This window comes from Sitophilus oryzae, unplaced genomic scaffold (assembly GCF_002938485.1).
Source record: "Sitophilus oryzae breed Bouriz unplaced genomic scaffold, Soryzae_2.0 scaffold_1625_pilon_pilon, whole genome shotgun sequence".
In the NCBI taxonomy this organism is placed as follows: Eukaryota; Metazoa; Arthropoda; class Insecta; order Coleoptera; family Curculionidae; genus Sitophilus; species Sitophilus oryzae.
This window is the reverse complement of record NW_022146309.1, coordinates 2158460-2175540: the sequence shown is the minus strand read 5'-3', so window position 1 is coordinate 2175540 and position 17081 is coordinate 2158460. Positions and strand designations below refer to the sequence as shown.

The 17081-nt window shown below is 29.7% G+C and overlaps 3 protein-coding genes and 2 long non-coding RNA genes across 6 annotated transcripts; 3 read left to right on the top strand and 2 right to left on the bottom strand.

Moving 5' to 3' along the window:
• The first annotated feature begins 116 nt into the window (after window positions 1–116).
• On the top strand, window positions 117–1249 carry LOC115880536 (transcription factor BTF3 homolog 4). Its single transcript, XM_030897761.1, has 2 exons — window positions 117–474; window positions 565–1249. The coding sequence occupies exons 1-2, from the start codon at window positions 280–282 to the stop codon at window positions 889–891; spliced, it is 522 nt and encodes a 173-aa protein (XP_030753621.1). The 5' UTR covers window positions 117–279; the 3' UTR covers window positions 892–1249.
• Window positions 1250–1788: 539 nt separating this feature from the next.
• Window positions 1789–3739, top strand: LOC115880543 (rRNA methyltransferase 3, mitochondrial). Its single transcript, XM_030897771.1, has 5 exons — window positions 1789–2319; window positions 2601–2709; window positions 2769–2921; window positions 2973–3212; window positions 3477–3739. Exons 1-5 carry the CDS (start codon window positions 1804–1806, stop codon window positions 3689–3691), a joined length of 1233 nt encoding a protein of 410 aa, XP_030753631.1. The 5' UTR covers window positions 1789–1803; the 3' UTR covers window positions 3692–3739.
• A 1156-nt stretch (window positions 3740–4895) lies between these two features.
• LOC115880505 lies at window positions 4896–7806 on the top strand. Its single transcript, XM_030897721.1, has 4 exons — window positions 4896–5047; window positions 6171–6884; window positions 7204–7478; window positions 7594–7806. Exons 2-4 carry the CDS (start codon window positions 6723–6725, stop codon window positions 7595–7597), a joined length of 441 nt encoding a protein of 146 aa, XP_030753581.1. The 5' UTR covers window positions 4896–5047; window positions 6171–6722; the 3' UTR covers window positions 7598–7806.
• Window positions 7807–8113: 307 nt separating this feature from the next.
• On the bottom strand, window positions 8114–13545 carry LOC115880547. 2 transcript variants are annotated; one of them, XR_004049902.1, is made up of 8 exons: window positions 13373–13545; window positions 13041–13314; window positions 12747–12979; window positions 12237–12410; window positions 11759–11898; window positions 10997–11173; window positions 10682–10853; window positions 8114–8166 (listed from the first exon to the last, which is right to left on the bottom strand). It is a non-coding gene; the product is annotated as an uncharacterized LOC115880547 (long non-coding RNA). The 2 variants fall into 2 exon arrangements; XR_004049901.1 differs by lacking the exon at window positions 8114–8166 and adding an exon at window positions 9492–9545.
• A 19-nt stretch (window positions 13546–13564) lies between these two features.
• On the bottom strand, window positions 13565–16532 carry LOC115880546. The gene is made up of 4 exons (XR_004049900.1): window positions 16411–16532; window positions 14552–15265; window positions 13950–14224; window positions 13565–13888 (listed from the first exon to the last, which is right to left on the bottom strand). It is a non-coding gene; the product is annotated as an uncharacterized LOC115880546 (long non-coding RNA).
• Window positions 16533–17081: the final 549 nt, after the last annotated feature.

The following is a 17081-nucleotide window of genomic DNA, read 5'->3' as shown; positions in this document are numbered from 1 at the left end:
AACCGGATTTATTTTATTTTAACCGTTTAGCAGGTGTTTCAAATTGTCCCGCTGATTTTGGGCGAACGAGGAATGTCAAAATGACATAGGGAAATTTCGCGCAAGCTCATTTGTTGGTGGAGGACTTTAATCTTTGGTAGAGGAAGTCATCCATTTTCTTTCTGTTCTCCCTACACCGGGTTCTGAACACGTGTGATTAGTAAAATTCACCAAATAATTGCAAAAAATCGTTTTGTTTTGGTCCGATAATATCAAACTGAAGTACTGTACTGCTCGAAAATGAACAAGAGTAGTGAGAAGGGGCCGAGAATGAGTGCCGAGAAGTTGAAGACTCAGTCTCAAGTGCGAATTGGAGGCAAAGGAACCCCAAGACGTAAGAAGAAGGTGGTTCACTCCACTCAGGCCACTGACGATAAAAAACTACAGTCCTCTTTGAAAAAGTTATCCGTAAATACAATTCCTGGAATTGAAGAGGTGGGTAATCTGTAATACATTCTGTTTTAGTAACAATTTGCTAATTAATATTTAAACATGTTTTTGACTAAGTTCAACATCGATTTTTAGGTAAATATGATTAAAGAAGACGGATCCGTCATCCATTTCAACAACCCCAAAACGCAAGCCTCTCTAGCGGCCAACACTTTCGCCATTACCGGTCACGGGGAGAACAAACAAATTACAGACATGCTTCCTGGAATTTTGAGTCAGCTGGGTCCTGAGGGCATTACTCAACTGAAACGCTTGGCCAATTCTGTAGCAAATGCTGGCGGTGTGAATAAAATTGTTCCCGAAGATGAAGAAGATGTCCCAGACCTCGTAGAAAACTTTGACGAGGCCAGCAAAGCAGAAGTCTCGAAGAAGGAAGAGGAAAAACCAAAAGAAAGTGCTTAAAAAGACTTTAACAATATTAGATTGGCAGGTAGAATTAGGTTTTAAGAAACTGACAAAATACCTGTATTAAAACATAACTAGTTCTTATGAATGATTGGTTCAAGGCTACATCTTTGTTCTTGAAATTAATATAAAATGGTAATGCCACCTACCGTAGGTTGACTTGTTCAGTTGGAGTTGCAACTCGCTTTTACGTTAGAAAAGTCAATAATTGTTTTGGTAAGAAGCTATTATTTTATATGTGAACGAAATAATCTGATGGTTTTGTGTTAACTCAATATTCAGAAATTGTTAATTTAAAATAACAAAAATATGTTAAAATTTGTATTAAGAAATATAGCGGTATATTTAAAAAATGTTTCTAGAATCCTGTTTTATTTCAAGATAAAAACTTTCCAAATTATAAACAAATTGGTTCGGTTTACCACAAAGTAGAATAAGTGGAGTTGTTTATGATCAAGAAAATTAAGATAAAAAATGTGGTTAGTGCACTCAAAAATATTTTTTAGATATACAAGGTGATTCAAGTATAAGGTGGTATTTTTAATAGAATTGGATATTACTATACTGCTTTTGTTCAGTGTTAGTAATTGATGTCAATTAATACCGGTTGGTTTTTAATAAGTATTTTTATATTAAATTTGAATCACTCTGGATATCGATGTCAATATTTCTAAAATGTGCTGCAATAAACTAACAAAAAATACATATATTCTTAATTTTAAAAAATTATTTTCCCCACTGTTATCGGCAGCATATCGGCAGTTGAAAAAATGAAAAAACGAAATTAGCATAGCCACAGCACCATTAAATATGAACTATGTGCCCATAGATAAGATATAATATAACAATAGAGAGGCCTATGGCCTATAAAACAGTTAAGGGGAAGATATTTCAACCTAACCTGTTTATATGCTGTTTATTAAAAAGTCAACAAACATGGCAAATTTATTGAAAAATCGAGTTGTTCAGCAACTTCAACACGTTAGGTGCCTACCACGATGGCAGCAGAGAACTACAAGAGTTACAGCTGCTGAGGACTATGCTAAATCAACCGATAGCATAACTTTATCCGAGCCCGTTTCAGAAGACAAAGATTTTAATCAAAATACCGAACAATCTTTGCAGAAAACTAGTGCAAAAGGCGAGAAATCAACGCAAGAGCCTTTGTCTACAATAAGTCATTTGAAGGGTATTCAGAAAAAAAGTGTCGAAGGGTTATCTGTTTCGTTTGATAAAGATGGAAATGTTGTATATACCAAAATGGGAAATAATGATATACGCATTAGCAGGCTAATGGCATTGGCAAAATCCAGCAATATGAAGGAAAAGAAAAAATTGATGCTGTTGGAGGGGAAGATTTTAATTAGAGAGGCTCTTCAATCTGGCTGCAATTTACAATATCTTTTGTTTAGCAGATTGAAAGAGGTAACATTTATTTGATTTTAACATTTAATATAAATCATAGACTGGGTGGTACATTGTTGTTTCAAACATAAGAAATACCATGTAAATTTCCAACTCCTTAAGGCCTCAACCTATGGTTTTTACAATTTGTTGTGCTGTTTAGTATGCCCAAAATACCCTTTTTTTAATTTAAAACTTGTAACAAACAGGCAAAATACCTAACGTATAAGAAATACAATTTGACATTATATACAAAATCATAGTTTTTTGACATACAAATAATCGTGTACTATTAATTTTAGGTTGAATGTCTGAAAAATTTCTTACCATGTAAGGATGTCCAAATTTATAAATTGCCGTACAAAGAAATTCAGTCGTGGTCTGATTTAACAATGTGCCCAGGAATAATGGGTAATTTTTTTCAGCTGAAATAATTGAAATGGAAAAAAAAGCTGAATTTTATTTTTCAGGTATATTTCAAATACCCGACACAGAAAGTTATAAGCCTATTGACCCTCTACCCATAACTGTGATTTGCGACAATGTTAGAGAACCCAGCAATTTAGGATCCATTTTAAGAATATGTAGTGGAGTGGGGTGTGAAAATTTAATTTTGACCAAAGGTTTGTTGCTAGCCACTGGCTTTTATTTATTGATAACAAGATATTTTTCAGGTTGTGTTAATGCTTGGAATACCAAAGTATTGCGAACTGGTAGTGGGGCTCATTTCAAGTTACACATCGTTAACAAAACCAACTGGAGCGACATTATAGCTGCACTACCTGACAACTATAGTTTATTTATAGCCGATAATAATGTGGAGCGTCTTTCAGGGGGCACAGATAAATCAATACCAGTCTTGCCTTATTACTCTGTTAACTTTAAGATGTCGAAACATATTGTTTTAATATTAGGTAAGTTTTTTTTATCACATTTTATTGCACATGAGGCAATCACCTAATTGGGAGTAAAAATTCAAGGCCAAATTCAATTTTTTGAATTAAAGTTGATATATTTATTTCATAATAATTAAATATAAATATTCCATTATTTATTTTTTTTATTTTTATATTTGTTTCATAAAAAATTCATGAAAATAGGGCTAAAAATAAAAAAAAATAACAAAAAAATGACTAAAAATGTTTCCGTTGCATTATTTCACTCTATTATTTTTTTAGGTGGTGAAACGCATGGTATAAGTCCTGAATCCTACGCACTAGCTGAAGAAAAGAAAGGAATTCGTCTAAATATTCCTTTACACAATGATTTAGATAGCTTAAATACAAGTATAGCCTTAGGAATTATTATCTTCGAAGTCAAACGTCAATTGAGCAATTTACACACTGACAATCTACATTACGATATAAGGGATATCTGTACAAATAATTTATAATTTTTTTTTTCATGTTATTAAGATCAATAAATAAGATGTTTATATGTACGTTTTTAAGTTTTAATTGTGACAATAATTATAATTATTTATTATAATTATTGTTATAAACCAGAGATAAACACACAGCTAATAGGTACAAGATGATCGAAAGAAACTTATTTTACTTATTAATATATTTTTTCTTGTAAATAAAGGATTTTTCAGCTTAATTAAATATCAAATTTGAAAATTGTGACGCCAAAAGTTGAACAGATACATCCGGTAAGAGCTGTCAACGTTGAGTCAAGTTAATGACTTATGAAGTTATTTTTTATATAATTTATCTCATATTTCTTACTATTTAACTATATAGAATTAGTTTCTTATTAAACTAAGGGATATTTATTGAACAAAAACACTTGTTTCTTAATAATTTATTAAAATATTAAAGAAATGCACGATTTCATAGTTCATCTAATTATGTGTGTACCAGATAATTTCAATATAAAATAAGTTTTGTATGACATTTTATACTGGAGGGAATAAATGCAAATAAAAACAAATCTTTTAATTAATTTAAGAAGCATATTCTACTGAAATTTTAATAAAAAACCATCCATGTTTATTAAAAAAAGTTAAAATCGAGGCATCCAAGAGCAAAAAATACTCGATCGTGATTGGTCAGTTTCGGTCGCGTAGAGATTTTGAATTTTATTCTCGTTCGATGTTGTCGGATTGTTAAAAAATGCCGAAAATCTTTTTTTCTGTATGATTTTTGTGAAATTATATTAGTTTAAATTGATCACTGACACTATAGTAAGGGCCATTTCTATATATTTTTAATAAAACAAGTACTAGTAATGTTGTTTTGTAGAAATTTCTTTTATTTCTTCTTGTAACTACGTACTAACATTATAGTCTTTATTTTTGGTTTCGATGTATTTATAGCATTAAAAATATATTTAAACAGCTTCATTTTATGTTTATTTCATGATTTTTGTGTGTTTATGTTTATAATTACTTATTTGTTTCTTATTATTTATGACAATAAATATTTTACCTTACGTAAAAAAACGATATCAGTGGAACGTATTGAGTAAATAATAACTTTTGAGAAGAAAATTAAGCTTAATTTAGAAGAATTTTCCTATAAACAATTTTATTAGTAATAAATAAATTAATTTTATGAGCAGCTTAAAATTTACGAATGACTTCAATCTGGCAACGCCGGTCCTCCTTTTATCGTTTGCAATCGAAGGATCCGTACGTCCTCTCGTCGGTTGCATGGATTTCTTAATTTTCTCACGAAAAAGTGCGTTTAGTGTACACAATTTATGCGTAATCTGTTACTAGTGCCCTGCTTAGCCTCCTGAAAAAGTGAGTACCCATAATTTTATGTATTTTTTGGGATATTTTAGTTTAAAATTTTGGGATTTCGCAATATCCATCTGGCTGCCTTCTTCTCAATGTTCCCCATTAAGTTATTAATTTTTAAGAATATTGTTTAAATAATATACGTAGATTAATAAATAAGTATGTAAAACTATGTATTTTTGGTACTTTCTATACTGCGTGTTACATAAGGGTAAAATAGTACTACAGTTTTGGTAAATTACGTAATGTATCTTTCATTATTTGTTTATTTCTTTCGGCTAAGGAATGTTTAAATAAAATGGCCGCCTGTTGGAATTCGATGTCTTGATTTTTTCTAAATTGCTATTTTTAATTTAAATTTCTTTTTATAGGACATACTTAGAGTTTTCTTTATTTTTAAAAATATAATATGCGCATTTTAATAATATTTTGAATATAGGTATATAAGTTCATTAGGAATTTTATTACGTATTTTTTTTATTTAAGAATCTTGAATCCTACATATATTAGGTTTCAGCATGTTAAAAAATAGTATTAATGTTGACAAATGATTTTGCTAATTCAGTATTAGTTGTAAATTTGCATTGAAGAAATAAATCAATTGTTACTGAATTTTTATAAAAATTAAAATATTTCAAAAACAGTCAGTATGATTTTGAGGTAAATTTTGATAGAATATTTTTGTGTCTTCATAGTAGAAACTAAAAATGTAATAATATATATAGGATGTCTCAGTGTTAAAAAAATATAACTTTAATATTTTTTATTTATTTGAAACACTGTAGGTTTAAGTTTTAGCTCTAAATAATATATGTTACAACTCTAAAAACTCCTTGTGTATTTTTATTTTTTATGTGTTACATCATGGGAAAAATTCTTTGGATTTTGACCATATTCATCAAATTTATATCCCTTTTTTCTATGTCATATACCTAACATCTTTATATTTTTGACATTTTTGGTATAATAATCAAGAAAAAATCTTATAAAATATTGCTGAGGTATAAATGGAGCATCTCCTTTTTCATATTTAAAATAAATATACCTATTTATATATTGTCGTAATATTTTTATAGATGTTCGATAATATTTTTATAGGTATTCCAATATTTTTTTCTTTTTTTAGGCGCGTTATATTAATACTACAACACCACACACTCCTTCCCCACTCACACGAGCATTGCTAGCTCTCTGTGTTGGTTAATAAAATTTCCTAATTCAACATTAGTGAATTTCGTTAGCTGATGCGGTTGGTTAACAGTGTTTTTGTCGGTGTGGATCCCCGGCTTAAGATGACTCCAGAGCGCGGCGCGGCCTTCCCCAAGAGAGGAGACTTCTTGGGTCACCCCCTAACCCCGATGTTCGGGCATCGATGACCTGTGTAGCATGCAGAGGTACCCAAGGGAGTCACCACCCTCTGATTTACGAGCTAGGTGTTCTAATGCTAGAGGCTTCGGCCGGATACAACCTGGCACCCAAGCTCCGAGATTTCTTCGTGCACGTATTCCGTGACCCTCGAAGAGGCAGGGGGCGGGATATCGGACACATTGAAGATGATGAGGGGGGTCCGCCTGTAGGGGGTCCCGGTGGATGTCCGTCCGACGGGTGACGAGGGTGGCCCCAGACGAGGCGGCTTAATTGGGATGGGAACTGACTGGTGAGGCTTAATCGTCGACCAATGGGTCGAATCTGCATAAGGAAGGCAACCAGCACACACTCGCAGGCGGGTCGTGGAAACATTTTTTTGTTTTTTCTCTTGGTCTGCCCCGCGTCGAATTTTGAAGGCAGAAAATGTCGGGAGGAGGCGAGCATAACCAGGCCTAACTTAAACCTGTTAAAAGTAAGTCTAATTTTTTTATTTTACATTTAAATTGTAAACTTTTACTGTACTCTCTACCAAATAACTTTTTTATGCCACCATGTAGCAATCAAAATTCTTTTCATATAAGTGTTGTATATTTTAGTTTTTTTGTTACATAAGCTTCAATTTAAAGTAGAATATCTTGTATAGTAATTAGAGCAACTTTTTTAAAACTTATAGTAGATATAAGTTTAAATTATAATTTAATTAATTTAATTTAAAATAATTTTCTAATTTAACTTGTAGTTAATTATAAAACTAATTTTTTTTCATTACTTATTTTTTTTCATCTTTTTAGGACAACCCGGGTTCGCAGCGCGATTTTAAAAAACAAGAATGGAGAAGTCAGAAATTCTATATACATGCTGCATATGATCAGTCCCAAAAAAATTCGGATTGTTCCAGGCACCGTCGAATACCTGGAAAACGTGTTTATTGTCAACTCTACAGGATCGACCGAAATCCATGGAGTTGGGGGCATTCGATGTGCCCCATAGCAGTGAGACGCCACTGTTTTTTTCGCCGTATAATTATTATGGTGGGACTGAAGATGAACTTAAGCAAGATGCGATGGTGAGTTTTCATATTTTTACATTGTTTTTTTTTGTTGTCTATAGCTTGTTTTTTGTTTCTTCTAGCATATGTATTTGTTAGAAATATTCTAATATTATTTTTTTTTCTCTTACAGGTGATACAGTATGGCTTGGAGAACTTCAAAAGTCGGTTCGCGTCGTGGTTCCAAAGCAGTAACTTTAGGTTCTCTACATTTACAGAATGTCGCATTAAGTACTCATTTTTTAATTTGCAATTTTTACATTCATTTTTACTTTTTTTCTTACTCTATACAAGGCTTTAATATAAAGTTTTTTTAGTAATAATAAATGGGTAATAAAAAAATAACTCTAAAGAGAGATTTCAACCTTGTCAAAGAAATTTAATAAAAAAAAAAAGAGATAAATAACTTACCATTGATGAAGGACTGCGACCACAGTAACAGCTATTCATGTATACAGTCTAAAAATCCAGTTCTTCCTCTTCATTTTTCCTGCAAGTTTTCATTCCATTTTAAAGCCTTTTTGGATGTCCACCATAATTGTTATCTGCAACTAGTACTACTTGTTAATTTCTAACAGCAATTGTACAATTGAAGAAAAATAATGCACAAGTTTCATTCCATTTTAAACAGCTTTTTTCTGTCAACAATAATTTTTGCAGATAGTATGGCTTGTGGATTTTTAACAGCAATTGTCCCATCGTATACCTTAAAAATTCCCAAAAAAAATTAGGTAAATTTTTTTTAATTAAAAAAAAATTTTTGTAGATTTCTGAAAACAAGATTAATAAAAACAAAAAATAAAAAGATTAAACAAAATTATATTTACAAAAATATATATTTAGGGCGTTTATTCTAGTGGGAACTTAATATATCGTCAAGGTGTGGTGTTGCGATTTTTGTAATTTTAAACCCAAACAGTTTTGAAATGTTGACAATTTGGCGAAGGATTTTTTTAAATAGTTAAATGTGTGTTGTAATCAGTAAAATTGGTGGAGAAAATAAATCCGGTAAGTATTTTATCGTGACTTTAAATTAGCGGACCCATGTAACCCGTAACAATATGCAACCAGTAATACGGTATCAACATTTTATTTTGGTCCTGCCCTATTTTTAATAGTTGTTGGCTGTTCTAATGTTGGAGCAAAAGCGCTCGAATATTAGAAAAATTTTCAAGCTGTCCAATGAAATTTTATAAGATTAGATAATAACTTACCAATTGATGAAGAACTGGATCCGCTCTAACAGCTATTAAGTAACAGCAGTTCAAAATGGTTTTTCTTAATTTCTTCTGCACAAGTTTCATTCCATTTAAAGCTTTTTTCTATCAACCATAATTTTTGCAGATAGCATGGCTTGTGGATTTTTAACAGAAATAATAAAAAAAAAAAAAAAAAAAAAAAATTCCAAAAAAATTATTAAGTAAATTTTACTGTACTAATTTTTGTAGATTTCTGAAAACAAGATTAATATTAAAACAAAAAATAAAAAAAATTAATATTTAACAAAAATATTATTTTATGGGTTTATTAATAGTGGAACTTTATAGTCAAGGTGTGTGTGACGAATTTTGTAATTTTAAACCAAACAGTTTTATGTTGACAATTTGGCGAAGGATTTTTAAATAGTTAAAATTGTGTTGTAATCAGTACAAATTGTGAGAAAATGAGAGGAGAGTGCGGTGAGTGTATCGTGAGTTTAAATTAGCGGACCCATGTAATCCGTACCTATATGCAACCAGTAATACAGTATCAGCATTTTATTTTATACTGCACCTTCTTTTAATAGTTGTTGGCTGTTCTAATATAGGAGCAAAAGCGCTCGAATATTAGAGAGAGTGTTTAAAAAATTTTCAAGCTGTCCAATGAAATTTTAATAAGATAGATAATAACTTACTCATTGAGAAGAACTGCGATCGCTCTAACAGCCTATTAGTTAACCAGCAGTTCAAAATGGTTTTCCTCGATTTCTTCTGAACAAGTGGGTTGTTCATTCATTTAAAATCTCTTTTAATATCAACCAATATACATATTATTTGCACCTAGTATGTCATATCGGTTTCTAATAGCAATTGTCCTATCGTATGCCTAAATAAAAAAAATATTAGGTAATTTTTTATTATAGCAAATTTTGAAGCTATCAGAAAAATAAAGACATAACATTAAATTATGTTAATATTTACAACTATATAACATAACGAGAAACTAAATAATAGACATTTTTTATATTAATTTTGAATAAGTTAATAAAAGGTTATATAAATTAAAAAAAAACTTATTGAATTAACTTCCGAAATTATATAAAAAATTGTAAATTTTCCTTGATAAGAAAATAAAGCATTATTATAGTGAGTTAATAATAAACCAAAAAATAAATATCTAATTTACTAGATATATAGAAAAAGAAAAAAATAATATTTAGTAATAACTCGTAAATTTATTGTGTTATTTTGGTGATTACTTTAATAATTTTGAAATAAATTTAAAGATATGCAACCAGTAAAACACTGTTAGCATTTTATTTTTTTCCACTTTAACTGGCCATAACTTTTTAATTTTTTGAGCTCTAATATTAATTAAAAAAACAATTATATTAGTTTTCCAGTCAAGTTTTAATGCGGTTTTATTATTATAAATGTCATACACTCTCAAGTATCACCCAGTTATTGGTAAAACTGTATATTTTTAAGTGAAATGTCCTATAAATTAAAAAAAGAGAAACAAACATAATAATTTTGGTGTATTTTTTATTAAATTCTGATAAAACTATTACAATGAAAGGGCACCAGTGTCTTTCAGAAATTAAAAAATGTGCCACCATATACTTTTAATGTATAGGGTCTTCCATTTAAAAAAATATGCATTAAAACTTGAGCTAAAACTTTATAATTTCTTTTTTTTAATGAATGTTCTAGCTTCTAAAATAAAAAAAAGTTAAAACCTGTTAAAATTTAGAACAAAATAAAATGCTAACACTGTACAAACTGCAGAGTATGAATACTCTGCAAAATTTAATTATTTGACAGAATTTTCAAGCTTATCAATGCCATTTTATGACAATATATACAGGGTATTTCACGTAACTAGTCCATTAAAAATGTTTTAAAATGAAATTTAGTCCAAATTAAACTAGTTATAGACTTAGAAAAATATATACAGTAAAACACTTTTAATGAACCAGTTGTATGAAAATCCCTGTATATAAAATGATCAAAATAACTTACCATTATTAAAAGGCAACAGATGTCGAGCCCGACCCTGGTTCTATTAACTTTACATCCTGAAACGACTGACATTTTTCTGTATCCAATCAAAAATGTTCCTTCAAAGCTGCAACTTGTTCGTTGAGTTGTGACAGCAGCTGTCAAAATGTCCATTACCATTTTGTTCAGCTCACTAAAAGTACAAAAAAAAATTAAAAGATAAAAAAAATTAACTAATAAAAAAAAATTATGACGTCAGTTTGTTCATACTAAATTTATCATAATTTTCAACCTTGTCAAAGAAATTTAATAAAAAGAAAGAGATAAATAACTTACCATTGATGAAGGACTGCATCCACTCTAACAACTATTACGTATACAGTCTAAAATGGTTTTCCTTTATTTTTCCTGCAAGTTTCATTCCATTTAAAGCTTTTTGATGTCCACCATAATATATTATCTGCAACTAGTACTACTTGTTAACTTCCTAACAGCAATTGTACCGTTGTATACCTAAAATTGAAAAAAAATATTAAATAATTTTTTATATCAATTTTTTAAAACATAAAGAAATATTCAAAATTATGTAAAAAAATAATAGCTATTTTTTATATAAATTTAAATAAGTCCTATTAAACAAACAATAAACAATACAGATCTTAGATAGACTTAAATTAGTAAATTTTCTCTAATAAAAAATAATTATAATTAATATAATATTTGCGGTTTTAATGATCGAAAAAAATATAAATAAGGTATCTACCTTACTAAAAATATCAAAATAAAAAAAATCAACTTATATTTACCCGGTTTGTCATTTTATTGCGTGTATCTTAGTGGAAATTTAAATAATTATTAAAAAAAGATTTAAAAACTATGCATTTTTTTTCAAGATCGCTGATATGCAACCAGTAATACAGTATCTGTATTTTATTTTGTCCTGCTTTTAAGTCTTTTTTATTCTTGTTTTAGTTCACAAAAGAAAACAGAAATAGAGCCTGTTAATATTGAGCCAAAAGAGCTTGAATACGATGGAAAATTTAATTTTTTTATAAGATTTTTAAATTTTATAAGAATAAGTTGAGAGGCATAACTTACCCTTATTAAAAGGCAACAGGTATTGAAGTTAATCCAGTAAATGGCATTTTCCTGTGTCCATTAAAGATTTTCCATTAAAACTGGAACTTGGACTGGAAACAACTGTCAAAACGTCCATTAATACCAATTTGTATTGCTTACTAAAAATACAAAGAATAAATAAGTAAATTTTTATAGTCAGTTTCTTCACATTTTGGAATAAAAAAATATGTTTTTTAATATGTTAGGTAGATATTAAAAAATAAGCGCAATAGTAACTCTTTAAAATATTGTCAAATATTCATAGATTTTTACAAAAAGAAAACATACTAAATAAAATTAAAATTGTTTGATACAAATTTGTAAATAACTACAAAGATTGAAAAAAATATATTAATATATTTTCAATCTCAAACATATTTTATTTTGAATTTGAAGCCTACAATTTTGTAGTTAAATACAAAAATTGTAGCCATAAAAAATAATAAAAATAACTTACCATTTTTATAGCATAATGGTAATGGAGGCCAATCAATCTTAGTACTATTGATTGTATCTTGAAATTGACATTTGTGGACAAGTTTTTCACTATCGTTTCATTCAAAACATTTCTTGACATTTGCAGATTTGTAACAGCAACTGTTAACGCCCAGTACATCACTCGAACAGATATCTAAAAATTAAAATAAATAGGAAAAATTGTAGTATCAAATTAGATTAATTTAAATAAATAAAAACAATAAAGATAATTTTCAAACGTTCGAGAAGCAGCCGCTATCTAAAATACGGTTAGTTTTTGAATAGCAAATATTGACAAAATGGTGAAGGATTTTTAAATAGTTAATTATGCGTGTATATAGTGAGAAAATAAATTCGTTAAGTATTTTATCGTGAGTTTAAATTAGCGGACCCACAATCCATAACAATACCTATTAAAATATATGTGTATAAATTCAAAATATTAAACTTGTAAAACTTAAAAAAAAGAACATGATTTGTTAAAACTTACCATTTTTGAAAGATATCTGTGTTGTGGAAGCCAATTTAAGGTCCTGGTACTACTGCAGCCTAAACTGGTCTTTTATGAGCTTCTTCCCAGTTTAAATTATGTACAAACTTCTTTGGAGTTAGTAATAATTCATACAAGGTGTTATACCAGCTGCCATTTTACATTTCCACCAATAGATAGGCTTGTATAATACGCAAATAAATGAAACTTGATGTCCAAGATATCAATAACATCTATAAAAAAATAAAAGTTGTGATAAGTATTTACTTTTTGTAACTAGATGAAAAAAATTACCTTAATACAGTTGCACCAAATTTCATTCAAAAAACTACCATTACAGCGAACAAAATCCTCCTCCTTTCCTCAAAAATTTTCTATCTCTTTCCTTCTATTTCAAAGCAATCCTCTTCCATCTTCTTTGTCCTCTTCTATTTTCCAACTCTCACCAATTCTTATTCAACTACTTATATAACTAACTTATACAAATTTCAGGCGTCTTACAAACATTTTTAAAAAAGGGGGAAAAGGGATATCATGCTACAACAAACGACTACGCTAGCGCACCTACCTAAAAAAACACTTTTTTAGTAAAAGAAAATGATAAATATAAAGTTATATAAATTTACCTGATGGCATCTAGAAGACGGCCCTAATCCTGCTGTTGTCCCCCCAAAAAAGTCATTCCAAAGCAGTTTAGTACTAAAAAGATTTATGCAGGAACAAACTGATTTTAATTTTAGTAACAAAAATAAATTACTAATACTTTAATTCTCATTATAATGTAAAATTACATTATTTACGTTTAATTAAAATCACCATTAAAAAAATTAAACAATATTATCAATTTTAAAATAAGACCTCAGTTATTTCCAAATATAATAGAAAAACAATATGCTACCTAATTGTGTCTCTTTAGAGTTATTTTTTTATTACCCATTTATTATTACTAAAAAAACTTTATATTAAAGCCTTGTATAGAGTAAGAAAAAAAGTAAAAATGAATGTAAAAATTGCAAATTAAAAAATGAGTACTTATGACATTCTGTAAATGTAGGGAACCTAAAGTTACTGCTTTGGAACCACGACGCGAACCGACTTTTGAAGTTCTCCAAGCCATACCGTATCACCTGTAAGAGAAAAACCTGAAACAAAAAACAAGCTACAGACAACAAAAAAAAACAATGTAAAAATATGAAAACTCACCATCGCACCTTGCTTAAGTTCATTTTCAGTCCCACCATAATAATTATACGGCGAAAAAAACAGTGGCGTCTCACTGCTATGGGGCACATCGAATGCCCCCAACTCCATGAACGTCGGTCGATTCTGTAGAGTTGACAATAAACACGTTTTCCAGGTATTCGACGGTGCCTGGAACAATCCGAAATTTTTTGGGACTGATCATATGCAGCATGTAGACAGATTTTCTGACTTCTTCATTCTTGTTTTTTAAAATCGCGCTGCGAACCCGGGTTGTCCTAAAAAAATGAAAAAAAAATAAGTAATGAAAAAAAAAATTAGTTTTATAAGTAACTACAAGTTAAATTAGAAAGTTATTTTAAATTAAATAATTAATTAAATTAGAATTTAAACTTATATCTACTATATAAGTTTTAAAAAAGTTGCTCTAATTACTATACAAGTTATTCTACTTTAAATTGAAGCTCATGTAACAAAAAAACTAAAATATACAACACTTATATGAAAAGAATTTTGATTGCTACATGGTGGCATAAAAAAGTTATTTGGTAGAGAGTACAGTAAAAGTTTACAATTTAAATGTAATATAAAAAAATTAGACTTACTTTTAACAGGTTTAAGTTAGGCCTGGTTATGCTCGCCTCCTCCCGACATTTTCTGCCTTCAAAATTCGACGTGGGGCAGTCCAAGAGAAAAAACAAAAAAATGTTTGCACGACCCGCCTGCGAGTGTGTGCTGGTTGCCTTCCTTATGCAGATTCGACCCGTTGGTCGACGATTAAGCCTCACCAGTCAGTTCCCATCCCAATTAAGCCGCCTCGTCTGGGGTCACCCTCGTCACCCGTCGGACGGACATCCACCGGGACCCCCTACAGGCGGACCCCCCTCATCATCTTCAATGTGTCCGACATCCCGCCCCCTGCCTCTTCGAGGGTCACGGAATACGTGCACGAAGAAATCTCGGAGCTTGGGTGCCAGGTCGTATCCGGCCGAGGCCTCTAGCATTAGAACACCTAGCTCGTAAACCAGAGGGTGGTGACTCCCTTGGGTACCTCTGCATGCTACACAGGTCATCGATGCCCGAACATCAGAGTTAGGGGGTGACCCAAGAAGTCTCCTCTCTTGGGGAAGGCCGCGCCGCGCTCTGGAGTCATCTTAAGCCGAGGATCCACACCGACAAAAACACTGTTAACCAACCGCATCAGCTAACGAAATTCGCTAATGTTGAATTAGGAAATTTTATTAACCAACACAGAGAGCTAGCAATGCTCGTGTGAGTGGGGAAGCAGTGTGTGGTGTTGTAGTATTAATATAACGCGCCTAAAAAAAGAACAAAATATTGGAATACCTATAAAAATATCGAACACCTATAAAAATATTTCGACAATATAGATAGGTATATTTTAAAGAGATGCTCCATTTATACCTCAACAATATCTTATAAGATTTTTCCTGAGGAAAGATGTTATATGACATAGAAAAAAGGGGTATAAATTTGATGAATATGGTCAAAATCCAAAGAATTTTTCCATGATATAACACATAAAAAAATAAAAATACACAAGGAGTTTTTAGAGTTGTAACATATATTATTTAGAGCTAAAAGTTAAACCTACAGTGTTTCAAATAAATAAAAAATATTAAAGTTATATTTTTTTTAACATTGAGACATCCTATATATATATATTATTACATTTTTAGTTTCTACTATGAGGACACAAAAACATTCTATTAAAATTTACCTCAAAATCATACTGACTGTTTTTGAAATATTTTAATTTTTATAAAAATTCAGTAACAATTGATTTATTCTAAGAGATAAATTATATAATTGATTTATTTCTTCAATGCAAATTTACAACTAATACTGAATTAGCAAAAATCATTTGTCAACATTATAACTATTTTTTAACATGTAATATTACATAACGCGCTGTAAAAGAGAAATATATTTTAAAATAGAAAATGCTGAAACCTAATATATGTAGGATTCAGGATTCTTAAATGAAAAAAATACGTAATAAAATTCCTAATGAACCTATATACCTATTTAAAACGTAAATACAAAAAACCTATATGCCCATATTATATTTTTAAAAATAAAGAAAACAAAATTTAAATTAAAAATAACAATTTAGAAAAAATCAAGACATCGAATTCCAACAGGCGACCATTTTATTTAAACATTCCATGACCGAAAAAATTAAACATAAAATGAAAGATACATTACGTAATTTACCAAAACTGTAGTACTGTTTACCCTTATGTAACACGCAGTATAGAAAGTACCAAAAATACATAGTTTTACATATTTATTAATCTACGTATATTATTTAAACAATATTCTTAAAAATTAATAACTTAATGGGGAACATTGAGAAGAAGGCAGCCATGATGGATATTGCGAAATCCAAAAATTTTAAACTAAAATATCCCAAAAAATACATAAAATTATGGGTACTCACTTTTTCAGGAGGCTAAGCAGGGCACTAGTAACAGATTACGCATAAATTGTGTACACTAAACGCACTTTTTCGTGAGAAAATTAAGAAATCCATGCAACCGACGAGAGGACGTACGGATCCTTCGATTGCAAACGACAAAAGGAGGACCGGCGTTGCCAGATTGAAGTCATTCGTAAAATTTAAGCTGCTCATAAAATTAATTTATTTATTACTAATAAAATTGTTTATAGGAAAATTCTTCTAAATTAAGCTTAATTTTGTTCTCAAAAGTTATTATTTACTCAATACGTTCCACTGATATCGTTTTTTTACGTAAGGTAAAATATTTATTGTCATAAATAATAAGAAACAAATAAGTAATTATAAACATAAACACACAAAAATCATGAAATAAACATAAAATGAAGCTGTTTAAATATATTTTTAATGCTATAAATACATCGAAACCAAGAATAAAGACTATAATGTTAGTACGTAGTTACAAGAAGAAATAAAAGAAATTTCTACAAAACAACATTACTAGTACTTGTTTTATTAAAAATATATAGAAATGGCCCTTACTATCGTGCCAGTGATCAATTTAAACTAATATAATTTCACAAAAATCATACAGAAAAAAAGATTTTCGGCATTTTTTAACAATCCGACAACATCGAACGAGAATAAAATTC